Source organism: Hypanus sabinus, chromosome 3 (assembly GCF_030144855.1).
Source record: "Hypanus sabinus isolate sHypSab1 chromosome 3, sHypSab1.hap1, whole genome shotgun sequence".
Classification (NCBI taxonomy): domain Eukaryota; kingdom Metazoa; phylum Chordata; class Chondrichthyes; order Myliobatiformes; family Dasyatidae; genus Hypanus; species Hypanus sabinus.
Genome location: NC_082708.1, coordinates 11,381,774 through 11,398,634, shown reverse-complemented (window position 1 = coordinate 11,398,634; position 16,861 = coordinate 11,381,774). Strand labels below are relative to the sequence as shown.

The following is a 16,861-nucleotide window of genomic DNA, read 5'->3' as shown; positions in this document are numbered from 1 at the left end:
GTGCAATAGTGTCACACTAACCACTACACTGTCGTGGTTCCCCCCCAGCCACACCACCCCCCTCCCACTATGCAAACATTTACCTACCTGTCTAGTTCAGGAAATTAAAATGTACACTTAGCTGCCACTTTATAAGGCATAGGAGTGGAACTCATTGTGGTCTTCCATTGCTGTCGTCCATCCAATGTGTTCTCAGATGCTCTTCTGCGCACCACTGTTGTAACACTTGGTTATTTAAGTTTTGTCATCCGTTAGCTTGAACCAGTCTGGCCATTCTCCTCTAACTTCTCTTATTAGGCCGACGGGAACAAATGAACCAACAGTGAGCTCCAAGATGTGCAATAGACTGTTTCACGAGAATGGGCTTTTTCCTTTTTATTTTGTTTCTTTACTAACCATACAGTCAAATTAAGAAGTATAAAGATCAATCGTTTAATTGCGTATTGTGTACTGTTTGATATTTTGCAGTACGGATTTGTAACTGGGCAACACATCACGCAGCATACACACGAATGAGATTTCTCAGTTTGGCGGGGCCAGAAGTTGTTTCCATAGACAAACACGTGGTGGCCGACCCTGAGGGTTACATTAACAAGGCATTTTTGCACACAACACTGTTTTCCACACCATTCTCTGTAAACTAGAGACTGCTGTGCCTGAAAATCTCAGGAAATCAGCAGTTTCTGAGATATTCAAACCACTCTGTAAGGCAGCAGCAATGGTGAGAGACCTTAATGATGGATACCGCCTCCTTTAGGCTTTATAGTTAACAATAATGAATACAGAATTAAATAAGTATTGCAAAAGGAAAGTGGAAGTAGTGCAGTAGTGTTCATGAATTCATGGTCCGTTGAGAAATCTGATGGTGGAGGGGAAGAAGCAGTTCCTAAAATGTTGAGTGTGTGTTTTCAGGCTCCTGAACCTCCTCCTTGATGGTAGCAAAGAGGACATGTCCTGGGTGATGGGGGCCCTTAATAATGGGTGTCGCCTTTTTGAGGCATCACCTTTTGAAGATGTCCTTATTGCTGGGAAGGCTAGTGCCCATGATGAAGCTGGCTGTGTTTTCAGCTTCCTGCAGCTTTTTCCAATCCTTTGCAGTGGTCCTTCCATATCAGATGGTGATGCAACCAGTTAAAATCCTCTCCATGAAACCTGTTGAAATTTGCAAGTGTCACTGGTGATGTACCAAATCTTCTCAAGCTCCTGATGAGATATAGCCTCTGTCATACTTTCTTTGTAATTGTACCAACATGCTGGCCCACCCAGGAACTTGGAGCTGTTCACTCTTTACAGTTCTGATCCCGTGATGAGGACTGGTATGCATTTCCTCGACTTCCCTTTCCTGAAGCCCACATTCAGATTCAGGCTAAGACCCTTCATCTGTACTGGAAAGGAAGTGGGCAGAAGGCAGAATAAAAGATGAGGTGGAGGGGAAGTACTACATTCTGGCAGGTGATAGGTGAAGCCATGCCAGGGGGAAGGGGCTGAAGGAAGAAGCTGTGGAGTAATAGGTGGAAGAAGTAAAGGGCAGGAGGAGGAATCAGCTATGAGAAGACAGTGGACGATGAAAGAAAGAAAAGGAGGAAGGGTACCAGAGGCTTTCTTATTCTGGATTTTTCCCCTTTCCTTCCCAGTCCTGAAACGTTGACTGTTTATTCCCCTCTATAGATGCTGCCTGACCAGCAACCCAGGTCCAATTCCTGCTGCTATCTGTAGGGAGTTTGTGTGTTCTCCCCGTAACTGCACAGGTTTTCTCTGGGTGCTCCAGTTTCCTCCCACATTTCAAAGGCATTTGGTTTAGTAGGTTAATTGGTCACATTGGTGCAATTGGGCAGCACAGGCTTGATGGGTTGGAAGGGCCTGTTACGAAGCTGTACCTCTAAATAAATAAAACAGATATACCCAATAACTTGGCCTCCATGGCCGAATGCGGCAACGAACTCCACAGATTCACCACTCTCTGGAGAAATTCCTCCTCATCTCTGTGCTAAGTGTGAGACATGATCTGCGTCTAAGCCCCGTTAGCTATTCTCTGATTTGAGACACTGACGTGTCATGTGCATCAGCTCCAGATATTATATTCATGTCTTTCAAAACCAGGTTTATTATTACTGACATATGACATGAAATTTATCGTTTTGCAGCAAGTCATTCTTGATTCAAGTTATGTCCAAGTGTGCGGTGCCTTGCTGAGCATCCACTCAGTGGCCACTTTATTAGGTACACTAGTACACCTGGTCGTTAATGCGAACATCTAATCAGCCAATCATGTGCAGCAACTCAAAGCATAAAAGCACACAGAAATGGTCAAGAGGTTCAGTTGCTGTTCAGACCAAACATCAGAATGGGGAAGAAATGTGACCTAAGTGACTTTGATTGTGGAATGCTTGTTGGTGCCAGATGGGGTGTATGAGTGTCTCAGAAACTGCTGATCTCCTGGGATTTTCACACACAATAGTCTCTAGAGTTTACAGAGAGAAAAAAAAACAAAAAAAAAATCCAGTGAGTGGCAGTTCAGTGGGTGAAAACACCTTGTTAATGCGAGAGGTCAGAGGAGAATGAGACTGGTTCAAGCTGACTGGAAGATGACAGCAACTCATCTCAATTAACTGGAATCTACTATGTATTATATACTCAATATCATTTTTTGATTTCTGCTGTCAGTTACAGATGGATTTCTTTTCCTCTTAAGTTTTTGTGTCACAAGGGAACACAGTTTTTTTCTGCCAATTATGCATTTTTTTAAGATGCTAGCCGTCAAACAGCATGATGTCAGACAGGGAGTATATTTAGCCAGGTGATCAAAACCAACCCCTTGTACCTTCAGTTTTATGGAACATAGAACACTGGAGCACAATACGGGCCCTTTGGCCCATGATGACATTGTGCTGACCCTTTAACCACTCCAATATCAACCTAACCTTACTCTCCCAGATTTTTCTTTCATCCATGTGCCTATCCAAGAGTCCCTTAGATCTTCATAGTGTAACTGCTTTGACCACCATCTATGGCAGAATGTTCCATGCACTAACCTATCTCTATATTAAAAAAACTGCCTCTGTCATACCCCTATACTTTCCTCCCAACATCTTTAATTTATGCCCCCTTGCATCAGGACTTCCGTCCTGGGAAAAAGTCTCTGAATGTCTGCTCGAGCTATGCCTCATCACCTTGAATACACCTCTATCAAGCCACATCTCATCCTCCTTCTCTCCAAAGAGAAAATCCCTAGTTTGCTTGATCTATCATCATAAGAGGTTTTCTAAACCGGGAATCATCCTGGCTAATCTCCTCTGCACCCTCTCTAAAGCTTCTAAGTCCTTCCTATACTGAGGCAACTAGAACTCAACACAATAATCCAAGTGTGGTCAAATTTGGGTTTTATAGAATTGCAACATTACCTCACGTTACCTGAACTCAACCCTATCAACGTGTGCAGCAGCTCTGAGCAATCTATGGACCTCAACATCCCTCTGTTCCTTCACACTGCTAAGAATCCTTCCATTAATACTGTACTTTGCCTTCAAGTTAGACCTTCCAAAGTGAAATACTTCACTCTTCTGGGTTGAACTCCATCTGCCACTTCTCACCCTAGCTTGGCTTCCTGTCAAGGTCCCGTTGTAACCCTCAACAATCTTCTACACTATCCACAACTTCACCAACCTTTGTATCATCTGCAAACTTACTAAGCCACCATTATACCGTCATGGCGTCATAGAAGAGTACAGCACAGAAACAGGCCCTTTGGCCCAATAAGTCCATGCCGAACCATTTAAACTGCTTATTCTCATTAACCTTCACACCATTACCATCCATGCATCTATCCAAGCTCCTCTTAAACATTGTATTGAGCTCACATACTCTACTTTGGTTGGCAGTTCATTCTATACTCTCACCATCCTCTGAGTGAAGAAGTTTCCACTCATGTTCCTCTTAAACTTTTCTCCTTTCATAGTTTTCATTGTTTAGATTTAGGATCTTAGTTTCAGAATGAACTATGCTTTCAAACTCAACATAAATATTATGTTCCCTCTTTTCTAAAAGATCCTTAACAACAGGATTATCAATTAACCCTTTCTCATTACAGAAACTGAGATAGAAAATAGCTTTTGCCTTAGTTGCATTCTCAACATGTTGATCTAGTAAAGTATCTTTTGTACAATCCATTAATTCATTTCCCATCTTATAACCTCTTCCTTAATGTCAATAAGACACAGGAGATGGTTATTGACTTCAGGAGAACCCGCACCACTTACATGCCTCTTTTCATTGGCGGCACAACAGTGGAAACTGCAAGCAGTTTCAAATTCCTGAGAACGCACATCACACACAACCCCTCATTGTCCCAGAACACATCCTACACAATCAAAAAAGCTCACCAACACTTCTACTTTCTAAGGAGGCACAAGACAGCTGGATGATGCATATCAATACTCATTACCTTCTATAGATGCACAGCAGAGAGTATCCTAACATGCTGCATTAGTACATTACGGAAACTGCACTGCAGCAGACAGGAAAGCTTTACAACAAGCAGCTGAAACTGCCAAGCTCATTAGCGGCATCAGCCCACTTGAGGACATGTATACAGAAACGTGCTGGAAAAAGGCCAGCAACATCATGAGAGATCCCACCCCCCTTGCTCATGGTCTGTTTGTCCCTCTTACATCAAGGAGGACGCTGCGTAGCATCAACACCAGGACCACCAGACACAAAAACAGTTACTTTCCTCAAGCAGCAAAGTTGATCAACACCTCCACCTACTAGCCCACCCCTCCATACCTCCCACCACCACTACTTTATCATTTTCTGTCACAGTCACCTTATGCACAGACACTAATGTACTGCATCTGTAGGTACATATAAATCAATGTAATCAAGCTGTATTATGTATTTATAGTTACTACCTTTATATTACTGTCTTTTTTATCTTAATGCATTTTTATATGCTGCATCAGATCTGGAGTAATAATTGTTTCATTTTCCTTTACACTTGTGTACAAGAAATGACATAAAAATATTCAATCCTGAATAGTGACTACTTTGATGTTCCATCTACATATAAATGGAGTCCCCATGATAACTGCACTACCCCACTACCCTCCCCCCAATATGTTGGACTTACACCATACCCAATATTACAAAACTATCTGGTGGGTCATAAATGATTCCCACAAATGATTTCTACCCTCTGTGCTTAAGTTCGACCCCAATTGATAGTAACCTAATGACAGACCAACACGCTGTATACTTCTGTGCTCTCTGTTTTGAGATTAAGATAACATTAGCTTGATTTGTCACATATAATTTGAAATATACAGTGAAATGCATTGTTCACATCAATGAGGATGTTTTAGGGGGGCAGCCTGGAAGTATCACCATGTTTGATATGTTGGAGGAAACCGGAACCTAGGGAGGTCACAGGGAGAACGTACAAACTCCTTACAGAGAATAGTGGGAATTAAACCCCGATCTTACAGTTGGCTTTGTAAAGCATTACACTTACCACTAATCTACCGTGCCACTAAGTTTTACATTCTCTTTCCAGAGCCTATGTAGCATAAAGACTTGAGATTTTCAACAGCCCAACCTAAATGTAAATATCCATTTTCTTTTCATTGATCAAACATCTGATCATGCACTGAGTTACCGTCATGAGATCCTCCCTGGTAGGAAACGAGGAGATCATACAGTTTTTTAGAGTCTTGACGTTTGTGACGGAGACATGGAGCCGGCCGTGAGCTTTCGTGTGTGCGTCAGCTGTAAGTATCGAGTTCATGCCCTCCCTTGAAAGGAAAAAATAGCATATTACAGAATCTGTCTGTTCCTGGCCTAACTGAACCCTACCATCTTATGAACAATGTTCATTCACAAAAAATTCATCAGCCAACAGGTCTCAGTTGGGCAGGGCGCATGGCTCTTGGGAGGCAGTCCATCATACAATAAACAATGCCGATTTATATTTGCATTGTATTTAGAGATACAACACAGCACGAGGCCCTTCCAGCCCAATGAGCACGTGCCGCCCAATTACACCCATGCGGCCAATTAACCAACTAACCCATACATCTTCGGACTGTGGGATGAAACCAGAGCAAACCCACCGGTCACAGGGAGAACATACAGACTCCTTACAGACAGCGGCAGGAAAAGCAGTCTACTTGCAAAGCAGCCTTTTTTTAGTGGGGAGGGGAAGCAATAACAACAGGACATTTTTGTTTGAAAATAGTGGAGGTTAATTCAATCCAGTGGTTAACGTCACCACAGTTACAAAACTCTATTTACAGGGGAATTATCCAATCATCTTCATTCTGTACAGTCACTATAACTGGACTTTTATAACAATGAAATAAACAACCCACATCACTCACACACCATTTGTATTCAAGGCAAATTAAATTTGTATCTGCCTTCACTATTTTCACTTCAAGCTAACCATTTATTACTGGTATTATATATTTTGGGTTGCAGGATGGAGATGTGTCTCTACCAAAGGAGGTGTAAGGTGTTCCTTCCCTCCGCTAGCCTGCTGGTCACCCTTAGGCAAGGTGTAGCACCTGCTTAACCCCCCTAATCAGCAACACACGAAGCCATGGGAGCAGCTGGTGCATATCACAAGTTTAGGTTATCCGACCACTGATGCCAGACCAATCTCTGAAGAGTATTGACAATGACAATTGTCACCCGTCTTGTAAAGGCACTGCCCAGAAGAAGGCAATGGCAAACCATTTCTGCAGAAAAATTTGCCGAGAACAATCATAGTAATGAAAAGACCATGATCGCCCACGTTAAACAATGTGGCACATAATGATGATTATAGATTAAAGGTGACATGACGATAAGTTGAGCAAGCTAGGGCTTCACTCTTTGGAGTGAAAGAGGATGAGAGGTGATTTGACAGAGGTGCATAAGATGATAAAGATTAGCTCCATTTATCACTTTCATCGAAACATGCAGTGAAAGGTGGCATTTGCATCAACGACTAACACAGTCCGAGGATGGGAACAGCCTGTAATTGACAACATGCTTCAGGCACTGGTGTAGCATGTCCACAGCTTACTAACCCCAACTCATGTCTTTAGGATGTTGGAGGATACCGGAGCTCTTAAGAGGAAACCCACATGGTCAGAATGAGAATGTACAAACTTCTTACAGACAGCGGCAGGAATTGAACCCCGTTCAGTGATCGCTGATGCTGTAAAATATTGCGTTAACCACTCCACTACCATGCCACTCAGCATCTTGGGTGCATCACACAAGGCAAAGGGATAGGCCATTCAGCCCAACAAATCGAATGGTCCTCTCCTGTTCCTTACCTAAGAAACTTCATAAAGTCATAGCCAGGGGTTATTGCTCCAAACATCTGTCTCCTGACATCAGCGGCAAACTCGTAGGTAAATTCTTTACATTGCTGAGAGTGGGAAAAGAAAAAACAGTAAATACAGCTTCATTCTAGTCATAAAAGGGATTGGATAAGCCTTTCAGAACAGAAAGATGCTGAAGCTCCTGATCACCAATCATTGTAGGATAACACTGATCAAAAAATGCCAAATGGATCTCAACCAGACTGAAAACAATTTCGAAGAGTCATACAGCACGGAAACAAGCTCTTCGGTTCTAAATTCTCTGCATGCTGACCAAGGTGCTCGACTAAGCTAGATCCATTTGACAGAGATCCAACCACGTTGATATCACAGCCAGGAGAGCTCACGAACGCCTCTGCTTCCTCAGGGGGCAAAGGAAATTTGACATGTCCCCATCGATTCACCATAGAAAGGATACATAACAGTTTGACTACAAGACCTTAGAGCAGAGTTAGGCCATTTGGCCCATTGAGTCTGCTCCACTATTCCTTCATGGCTTCTTTATTATCTCTCTCAACCCTATTCTCCTGCCTTCTCCCCATAACCTTTGATGCCCTAATTAATCAAGAACCTCTGCCTTGAATATATGCATTGACTTGGCCTCTACCGCCATCCATAACAAAGAATTCTACAGATTCACCACTCTCCAGCTAAGGAAATATCTCCTTATCACTGTTCTAAATGGACGTCCCTCTATCCTGAAGCTGTGCCCTCTGGTCCTAGATTATAGGAAGCGTTCTTTCCCCATCACTCTATCAAGACCTTTCAATATTTGAAAGGTTTCAATAGGATTCCCCCTCATTCTTCTAAACTCCAGCAAGTACAGGCCCAGATCCATCAAGTGCTCCTCATCCTCATATGTTAACCCTTTCAGTCCTGGGTTAGAGGAGCAACACTTCATATTCTGTCTGAGTTGCTTCCAACCTCATGGCACGAACATCAATTTCTCTAGTTTCCAGTGATTTCTCCTTCCTCTACCCCTTCTCCCATTCCCCATTCTGGTCCCATTACATCTTCTTTTCTCCTCACCTGCCAATCACCTCCCTCTGGTGCCACACTCCTTCCCTTTCTCCCATGGCCCACTCTCCTAACCTAAAAGATTCCTTCTCCTTCAGCCCTTGACCTTTTCCAATCACCTCCAGCTTCTCGCTTCATCCCACCTTATCCACCTACCTAACTTCCCCTTCACCTGCCTTCACCTATCACCCTCTAGCTTGTACTCCTCTGCTTCCCCTAACTTTCATTTCTGGCTTCTGCCCCTTTCCTTTCCACTTCTGATGAAGGATTTTGGCCCAAAATATCGACTGTTTATTCATTTCTATAGATGTTGGTTGATCTGCTGAGTTCCTCCAGCATTTTGTGTGTCTTACTCTGAAACGCACCTGTGTCAGCTCCAAATTAGTTCCTTTGCACCTTTTACAAATCTGAACATATTAAAGTCTCTCTCTCACATCCTTAGCTCCAATTTGGATAAGCTGTTCTACACAAGTGGTGTTGCAATCCCAGTTCTAGCAAAGCCTGAGCCAAGAATCAGTGTTATGCCAGGAACAACATACTGGAAATATGCCAGCGAAGTGCCTTTCATACCAAATACCAGCATAAGTAACCACTAGCATAAGTGGAAAGAAGAGGCACCACGGTAGTGTTGCAGTTAGAGCCATGCTTCTACGGCTCAGGGCATCGGAGTTTGGAGTTCAGTTCCAACGTTGTATGTAAGGGCTTTGTACATTCCTCCCTGTGAACAAATAGATTTCCTCTGGGTGTTCCAGCTTCCTCTCACATTCTATGGACATACCAGTTTGTAGGATAATTGGTGATTGAAAATTGTCATGTGATTAGGCTAGGGTTAAATAGATGAGATGCAGGGCAGTGCAGCTCATTGGGCTGGAAGGACCTGTTCTGTACTACATCTCTGAAAAAAAAAAAAAATAAAATTACACAGAGTGTGGAACAGTGGCCTGCTCGTCACCAAGAATCTTTTAACATGCCATTGTACTCAGTGGACACTTTATTAGGTACAGGTATGCAACCTGGTGTGGTCTTCTGCTGCTGTAGTCTATTCACTTCAAGGTTTGCATTCCGAGATGCTCCTTCGCACATCACTGTTGTAACGTGTGGTTATGTGAGTTGCTGTCAGCCTACTATCAGTCTGAGCCAGTCTGGCCATTCTCTTCTGACCTCTTTCATTAACAAGGTATTTTCGCCCACAGAACTGCCACTCACTGGATGTTTATTTTTGTTTTTCATGCCATTCTCTGTAAACTGTTGTGCATGAAAATCCCAGGAGATCAGCAATTTCTGATTTACTCAACCACGCATCAGACACCAACAATCATTCCACAGTCAAACTCACTTGGATTACATTTCTTCCTCGTTCTGAGGTTTGGTCTGAACAACAACTTAACCATGTCTGAATACTTCTGTCCATTGACTTGGCTGATCAGTTGTTTGCATTAACAAGCAGGTGTACCAGTGTACCTTATAAAGTGACCACTGAGTGTAGGTTTGGCAAGGCATCAAACACTCAGAAATAACTTGAATAAAGGAACACTGCTGCCGCAAAACAATAAAATTCATGTCATGTGTCAGTAATAATCAACCTGATTCTACAAGACATGAATACAATACTTGGAGATGATGCAAATGACATGTCAGTGTCGGAAATCAGAGTAATAGCTAACAGGGCTTAGACACACTTAGTACAGAGATGAGGAGGAATGTCTTTAGTCAGAGTGTGGTGAATCGGTGGAATTCTTTGTCACATTCAGCTGTGGGGGCCAAGTCATTGGGTATATTTATTTTATTTAGAGATACAGCACGCTAAAAGGCCCTTCCAGCCAAACAAGCCAGCACCACCCAATTACACCCATGTGACCAATTTAACATACTAAACCATACGTACATCTTTGGAATGTGGGAAGAAACTCACGCAGTAACAGGGAGAACACATGTACTCCTGGAATTGAACCTGGGTTGCTGGCACTGTAGTAGCGTTACTCTAACACCTCCGTGCCGTCCATAGTTAAAGTTGAGGTTCATAGGCTCTGGGTTTGTAAGAACATCAAAGGTTATGGGGAGATGGCAGGAGAATTGGATTGAGAGGGAAAATAAATCAAGCCATGATTGAATGGTGGAACAGACTCAATGAGCTAAATGAAATAATTCTACTTCTAGGTCTTACATTCACTCCATTCATTAATCTCATGTTTATACGGGATAGGAGTAGGGATCCAAGCCCTGATCACAACTCATGCTCACTCCCTGACTAAGCCCTATGGTATTAATAAATAAGAGGTATTTGGCCCCTCATGCATATTCTGTATTTAGTAAGATCAGGACTATTCCTTCACACTAATACCACTTTCCTGTAGTCAACCCATATCCTGGTCCCTTAATAATTCACCCTTGTCCTCTGCCAGTATAGGACTTCAATGTTGCTTGCATGGCCCATCCACAAGGAGGAGTTAGTCTGTGAGCAGTAACAAAGTTACAGACAATGTTACTGGGGTAGAATGGAATATACAAGAAGTATAGGTAGGGTAAATGCAACAGGCTGTTTCGAGAGGTTGGGTGAGACTAGAACTAGAGGTCATAGGTTAAGGATGAAAGGTGAAATATGTAAGGGAACCTGGGGGTTAACTGTGTGTGTGTGTGTGTGTGTGTGTGTGTGTGTGTGTGTGTGTGTGTGTGTACGCGCGTGCACACGTGCGCAGCAAGCTGTGACTAGAAGTGGTGGATGTGGGTTCAATTGCAATATTTAAAAGTTCGGTTAACTACATGGATGGGGGAGATGGGGGAGGATGCAGCACTACGGCCCAAGTGCAAGTCGATGGGACTAGGCAGAATAATAGGTCGGCACGGGCTAGATAAGCCAAAGGGCCTGTTTCTCTACTGTAATGCTCTATGAGTCTATGACAACCGTTAATCCCCACACCTGATCCCACTCTTAACCTCCTGTCATCTAAGGCATTTTCCGCCATTTCCCAATGGAAATAGCGGAACTTACACCATCAATAACCGATCTGTACTAATGTGATGTACATATACTGTATTTTAATTTTATTATTGCACAACTTACTTTAATAATTTAAATGTTTTTGACTGCTTTGAAATATCTCCAATCATCAGACTTTAATTGAAGGCAAGTATAGACGTGATGGGCATGCTTCTGCGACATAATTCTATGAACATAAACCAGTACAGTATAGGAATAGGCCCTTCAGCCCACAAGGGTGTATTGAACCAATTAAATTAATAATCAAATGCTCAACTAAGCTAATCCCTTCTACTTACACAATGTAAGAATCCTTTCATTCTTGCCCACTCAGATGCCTACTGAAGAGCTTCCTAAACACCTCTGCCTCTACCACCGCATTCCAGGCACCCACCACTCTGTGTAAAAAATCTTGCCCTGCACCTGTCCTTTAACTTATCCCTCTCACCTTAAATGCATGCTCTCTGGTATTAAATATTATGAAGAATGACTGTAAATATTGTTACGTACTCGTGACACATGACAGTGGAGCCCTTGTCATGTGACTGGGGTTGAAGCTGTACTGGACTTGAGGTGATGGTCTTGTGATGGTGGTGATGTCATTTTCCCGCCAGTAGAGATCATGTGACGGGTTTTTTTTACAGGTTATAAAAGGTAGACCCCACCCTGTGAGGAGGGGCAGTTCGTGGCTGGATTTGCCAAGTTGACTTCATGCCACTGCGTGTTTGAAGTGATGATGCAGTTTAGTTGAAGGATGAAGTTTTTATTTAATGTCTAAAGTTTAAAAGGTCATTGCCAGCAGGTTCTTTATGATTCTGTTAGTTTGAGAATTAGAGGAGAGTGAAGATTCGAGGTTGGAAGTTAAAGATCGAGGAGAATCGCTTTCTACGGTGAAACGGGGGCGACCTTTGTTTGATCCTTATTTGGAAGGATTTCGTTGACTATCTTCGTGTTAATCCCTAGGTTTACCTAGAAAGGATTGAAGGTAGTGAAGAAGGAAAGGTCAGTGCCTTTAAGCCGTTCTGTTTCGTGAATTCTTCTTGGGAAGTTCGACGTCGGGGATCGAAGCAAGCGACGTGAAAGAGAACCTAAATCGTCCTGTAAAGTCTCTCCTTTTAAATGGACTGTGAGCATATTGAACTTTTGGCAATACCACTTTAAAGAACTGTTTTGGAATACCACTTTACGAACTGTTTGAACAGCCGCTCAGCAGCTGTTTACGGTTACGGTAGTGTTTGTTTACTTTTGGGGGGTTTGTTTTCGGTGTTTAATAAAAGTGTTGTTTGTTATAAGAAACCCTTGCCGATCTCATATATTTATTGTTGCCTGAATACGTAACAATATTGACAAGGAATTTTTTTATATAAAAAAGCCATTTATCTTAATTTGTCTTTCAATGAAAGTTGTGACCCTATTCTGTTATGAAACTGGGGCCAGATACAAAGTACATCCAGCACCTTGGCTTAGCTCCTAAGAAATTCTTGACTAGTGAGGGAGTCTAGGACTAGAGGGCACAACCTCAGAATAGAAGGACATCCCTTTACAGCAGAAATGAGGAGGAATTTCTTCAGCAGAATGTGATAAACCAGTGCCACAATGCAATGCAATGCAAACCAGTGCAATGATAAATCATCGCTACAGGTGGCTGTGAAAGTCAAGTCATTGAGTACATTTAAAGTGAAGGCCGCTAGGTGCCTGATTAGTCAGATTATAGGGAGAATGCAGGAGAATGGGGTTGAAAGGGAAAATAAATCAACCATGATCAAAAGGCACACCAAACTCTGCTGTATCTCAAAATAAACACAGAAATACATAAGAACAAGATGAGCTTACTATTTCCAGTGATCTCATGCCTTCCAAAACATTTGTTGTAGGCTGCCAATTTGTGGTTGACTCGTCCCTGTTACTTCCTCATTTTTGTACAATTTGCAGTACATTGCATGCTTGCAGTCATGTATTCTTTCAGTAAGCACATTTATTGTACTATCTTCTTGTTACTTTAGCTATGTGCATATATTGCAACATATTACCTTAGCACTTTCGGATTGTCCACTCCATTTTGTCACATCAATGAAAGGGTTACCGTATGAGGAACATCTGCCAGATGTATTCCCTGGAGTTCAGGAGAATGAGTGGGGGATCTCATAGAAACATTCCAAATGTTAAAAGGCCTGAACAGATTAGATATGGCAAAGTTATTTCCCATGGTAGGGGAGTCTAGGACAAGAGGGCACGACTTCAGAATTGAAGGACATCCATTTAGAACAGAGATGTCATCAGATTACTTTAGTCAGAGGGTGGTAAATCTGTGGAATTTGTTGCCACGAGCGGCTGTGGAGGCCAAGTCATTGGATGCATTTAAGGCAGAGATAGACAGGTTCCTGATTAACCAGGGCATCAAAGGGTCTGGGGAGAAGGCATGGAGTGGTGATGACTGTAAGAACTGGATCAGCCCATAATTGAATGGCAAAGCAAACTCAATGGGCCAAATAGCCTATTTCTGTTCCTATATCTTGTGGTTTTATCAAATGGTTGCAAAAAATACAAAGTTCAAAACATATTTCCGCACAGGTAACTGGAAGCTCAGGGTCAGCCCTGAGCACTGAAACAGAGGAGATGCACTATCCTCTGCTTGATTATATCCAATGCAGAAAACAGTGAACAAACCCCAAAATTACTCAGACTTGCCAGAGTAGAATTAAGACCAGATGAAGACGCTGAATTGCAAAGCTGAATCTGGAGTTGGGGAAAGTGCAGGGGAACAAAATCTTTCTTTGAACAGGGCAGTAGTTCAGGAAGGGTTAAACACAAGATTCTGCAGATGCTGGAAACCCAGAGTAAAAAAAAATGCTGGAAGAACTCAGCAGGTCTGGCGGCATCTATGTAGAGAAATAAACAGTTGATGTTTCAGGCCAACTCCATTCATCAGGACTGGAAAGGAAGGGGGCGGAAGGCCGAATAAAAAGATGGATGAAGGGAAGTTGTGCAAACTGGAAGGTGATAGGTGAGGCCAGGTGAGTGAGGAATGAAGCTAGTTAGGAGAACATTGATGGACATCGTATGTGTGCTTCAGGAAGTGTACTTGTCAAACACTGGCTCACCATCACAGACAAGAGAAAATTACAGCAAAAGAGAAAGCTGTCAGAAACCCTGGTGCAGAAACTTTGCCTCGGTCATTGCACAAGTTAAACTTTCCAAGGCAGCTGGCAAAGAAGCAATTAGAACATCTTTGAAACAGTACAGCTGATCAAAATCTTGGACAAAGGGACAAGCTTGTAAGGAGTTAAATTTGATGTGAGAGAGACAGACAGACAAACAAGGTGGGAGGGGTGAGGGGGAGAGAGAGAAAGAGAGACAGGAACAAGGGGGGAGAGAGAGACAGAGAGAGCGAGAGACAAGGAGAGTGGAACAAGGGGAGAGACAGAAAGGGAGGGACAAGGGGAGAGAGACGGGGGGAGAGACGGGGGAGAGAGAGAGAGAAGGTGGGGGGTGATGGGAGGGTGGAGGGGAGAAGGGAGAGAAAGAGAAAGGAAAGCGGAACAAGGGGAGAGATACTGAGAGAGGGGGAGAGGGGGAGTGGGGAGGGGGTGGGAGGGGCGAGAAAGAGAGTAAGGAGAGAGGAACAAGGGGAGAGAAAGTGAGAGAAAGAGGAGGGAGCGAGACAAGGAGGGTTACAGGGGGGGGAGAGAGAGAGAAGGAAAGAGGGACAAGGGGAGAGACAGGGAGGGAGAGAGACAGACAAGGTGAGAGGGACAGAGAAAGAGAGAGAGAGAGAAGGGGTGAGAGACAGACAGACAGACAAGGGGGAAGAGAGAGAGAGACAGGGGAAGAGAGAGAGAGAGAGAGAGACAGGTGGAAAGAGGGAGAGAGACAAGGAGGGGAGAGGGGTGGGGAGTGGGAGAGAGGGGTGGGGAGAGGGAGAGAGGGGTGGGGAGAGGGAGAGAGGGGTGGGGAGAGGGAGAGAGGGGTGGGGAGAGGGAGAAAGGGGTGGGGAGAGGGAGAAAGGGGTGGGGAGAGGGAGAAAGGGGTGGGGAGAGGGAGAGAGGGGTGGAGAGAGGGAGAAAGGGAGGGAATAGGGGAAGGGGGAGAGGTGGTGTGGAGAGAGCGGGGAGAGCGGAGTGGTGTGGATAGAGCAGGGGTGAGAGAGCGGGGTTGAGAGGGTGGGGGAGAGCGGGGAGAGAGAGACTGGAAAAGCTGTTGGGCACTTGTAGATCCATATGGCTGTATACTGTGTGGGTTGAGCTTAGTGACTGCTCTCTTTTTGTCTCTGTTACTACTGTATTAAACATTTTCCTTTCTTTTTGAACATTATTCATTATACATTTCTTATAACATCTAACATGTGTATAGTGCCTTCTTACTTTGCAAATACCTCTTGCAGCAGAATTAGAAGAGTACAAGGAACCAATTTTAATATACTCTTGTTACAGCGCTACAAGGAGTATTTTATAAAGAAGCAGGTAATGCAAAGGCTTAGAAAGGCCGGCAACATAAAAACCCTGACCCAGCAGGGCAATGAAATTGTGCAGACACAGGGTGCCACAAATGAAGGCTTGAGGCAATGAGCGACAAAGACACAAAGCGATTTGCAAACAACACAAGAGTTGTAAATATTGAGGTAATTCATAACCAGAAGGTGCTGACATAATCCACTTCAGTGAGCACTGACATGATCCACTTCACTTTGAATACACCCACAACAGGTGAGATTTCTCTAGCTGTTCACTGCACTCTAGACCAACTAGACAACCTACATACAGGTTGGTGTTGAACACAATCATCCCATGAAATATCTTCGAACTGCAAGGCCTGGTCCTCTGTGCCTCCCTCTGCAACTAGATACTCGACTTCCTCAGCAGCAGACTCTCTCAGCAATGATTAGTAACAGCAGAATACGTTAATGGCAGTGTGGACAAGCAGGGTAACTGTGGATCTACATCTATAGATCCCTCAGAGTTACCACACAGGTTGTCAGGGTGGTTAAGAAGGCATACCATGTGTTGCCCTTCATTAATCGGGAGGGGATTATGTTCAAGAACCTCAAAATAACGTTGTAACTCTACAAAACTCTGAAATGACACTTGGAGTATTGTGTTTAATTTGAGTCACCTCATTCTAAGAAGGATGTGGAAGCTTTCGAGAGGGTACAGATGAGATTTACAAGGATGCTGTCTGGATTAAAGAAATGCCTTGTGAGGCAAGTTTGCACGAGCTGAGGCATTTCTCTTTAGAATGAAGGTGAAGGTGGATGAGGTTACTTGGTAGAGGTGTATAAGATGACAAGAGGCATAGATCAAGTGGACTACCAACACCTTTTTCCCAGGGCAGCAATGGCGAATACAACAGGATATTCTTTAAAAATGACTTAAAGATAGTATAGTGGGTGGGGGGTGTCAGAGGTAGGTTTTTTATAGAGTTAGTGGTAAGTGCACGGAATGCATTGCCAAGTTTTGTGGTAGAGGCAGATAATGAGTCTCAGGGCTGTATATGGCAACATACGAGG

General features: G+C 43.5%; 1 protein-coding gene across 8 annotated transcripts in view; it reads right to left on the bottom strand.

The window, feature by feature from the left end:
* The window catches only part of pnpla4 (patatin-like phospholipase domain containing 4), a 50,102-nt gene that overhangs the window by 23,515 nt on the left and 9,726 nt on the right, over positions 1–16,861 (bottom strand). For all 8 annotated transcript variants that reach the window (XR_009511074.1, XR_009511075.1, XM_059963742.1 and 5 more), the window contains 2 exons: positions 7,317–7,411; positions 5,651–5,786 (listed from right to left, as the gene is read on the bottom strand). Coding sequence is in view for 6 of the 8 variants with exons in the window: in XM_059963742.1 (XP_059819725.1) it covers positions 5,651–5,786; positions 7,317–7,411 (231 nt within the window). In the remaining 2 variants the exon portion in view is untranslated. The remainder of the gene's footprint in view (positions 1–5,650; positions 5,787–7,316; positions 7,412–16,861) is intronic.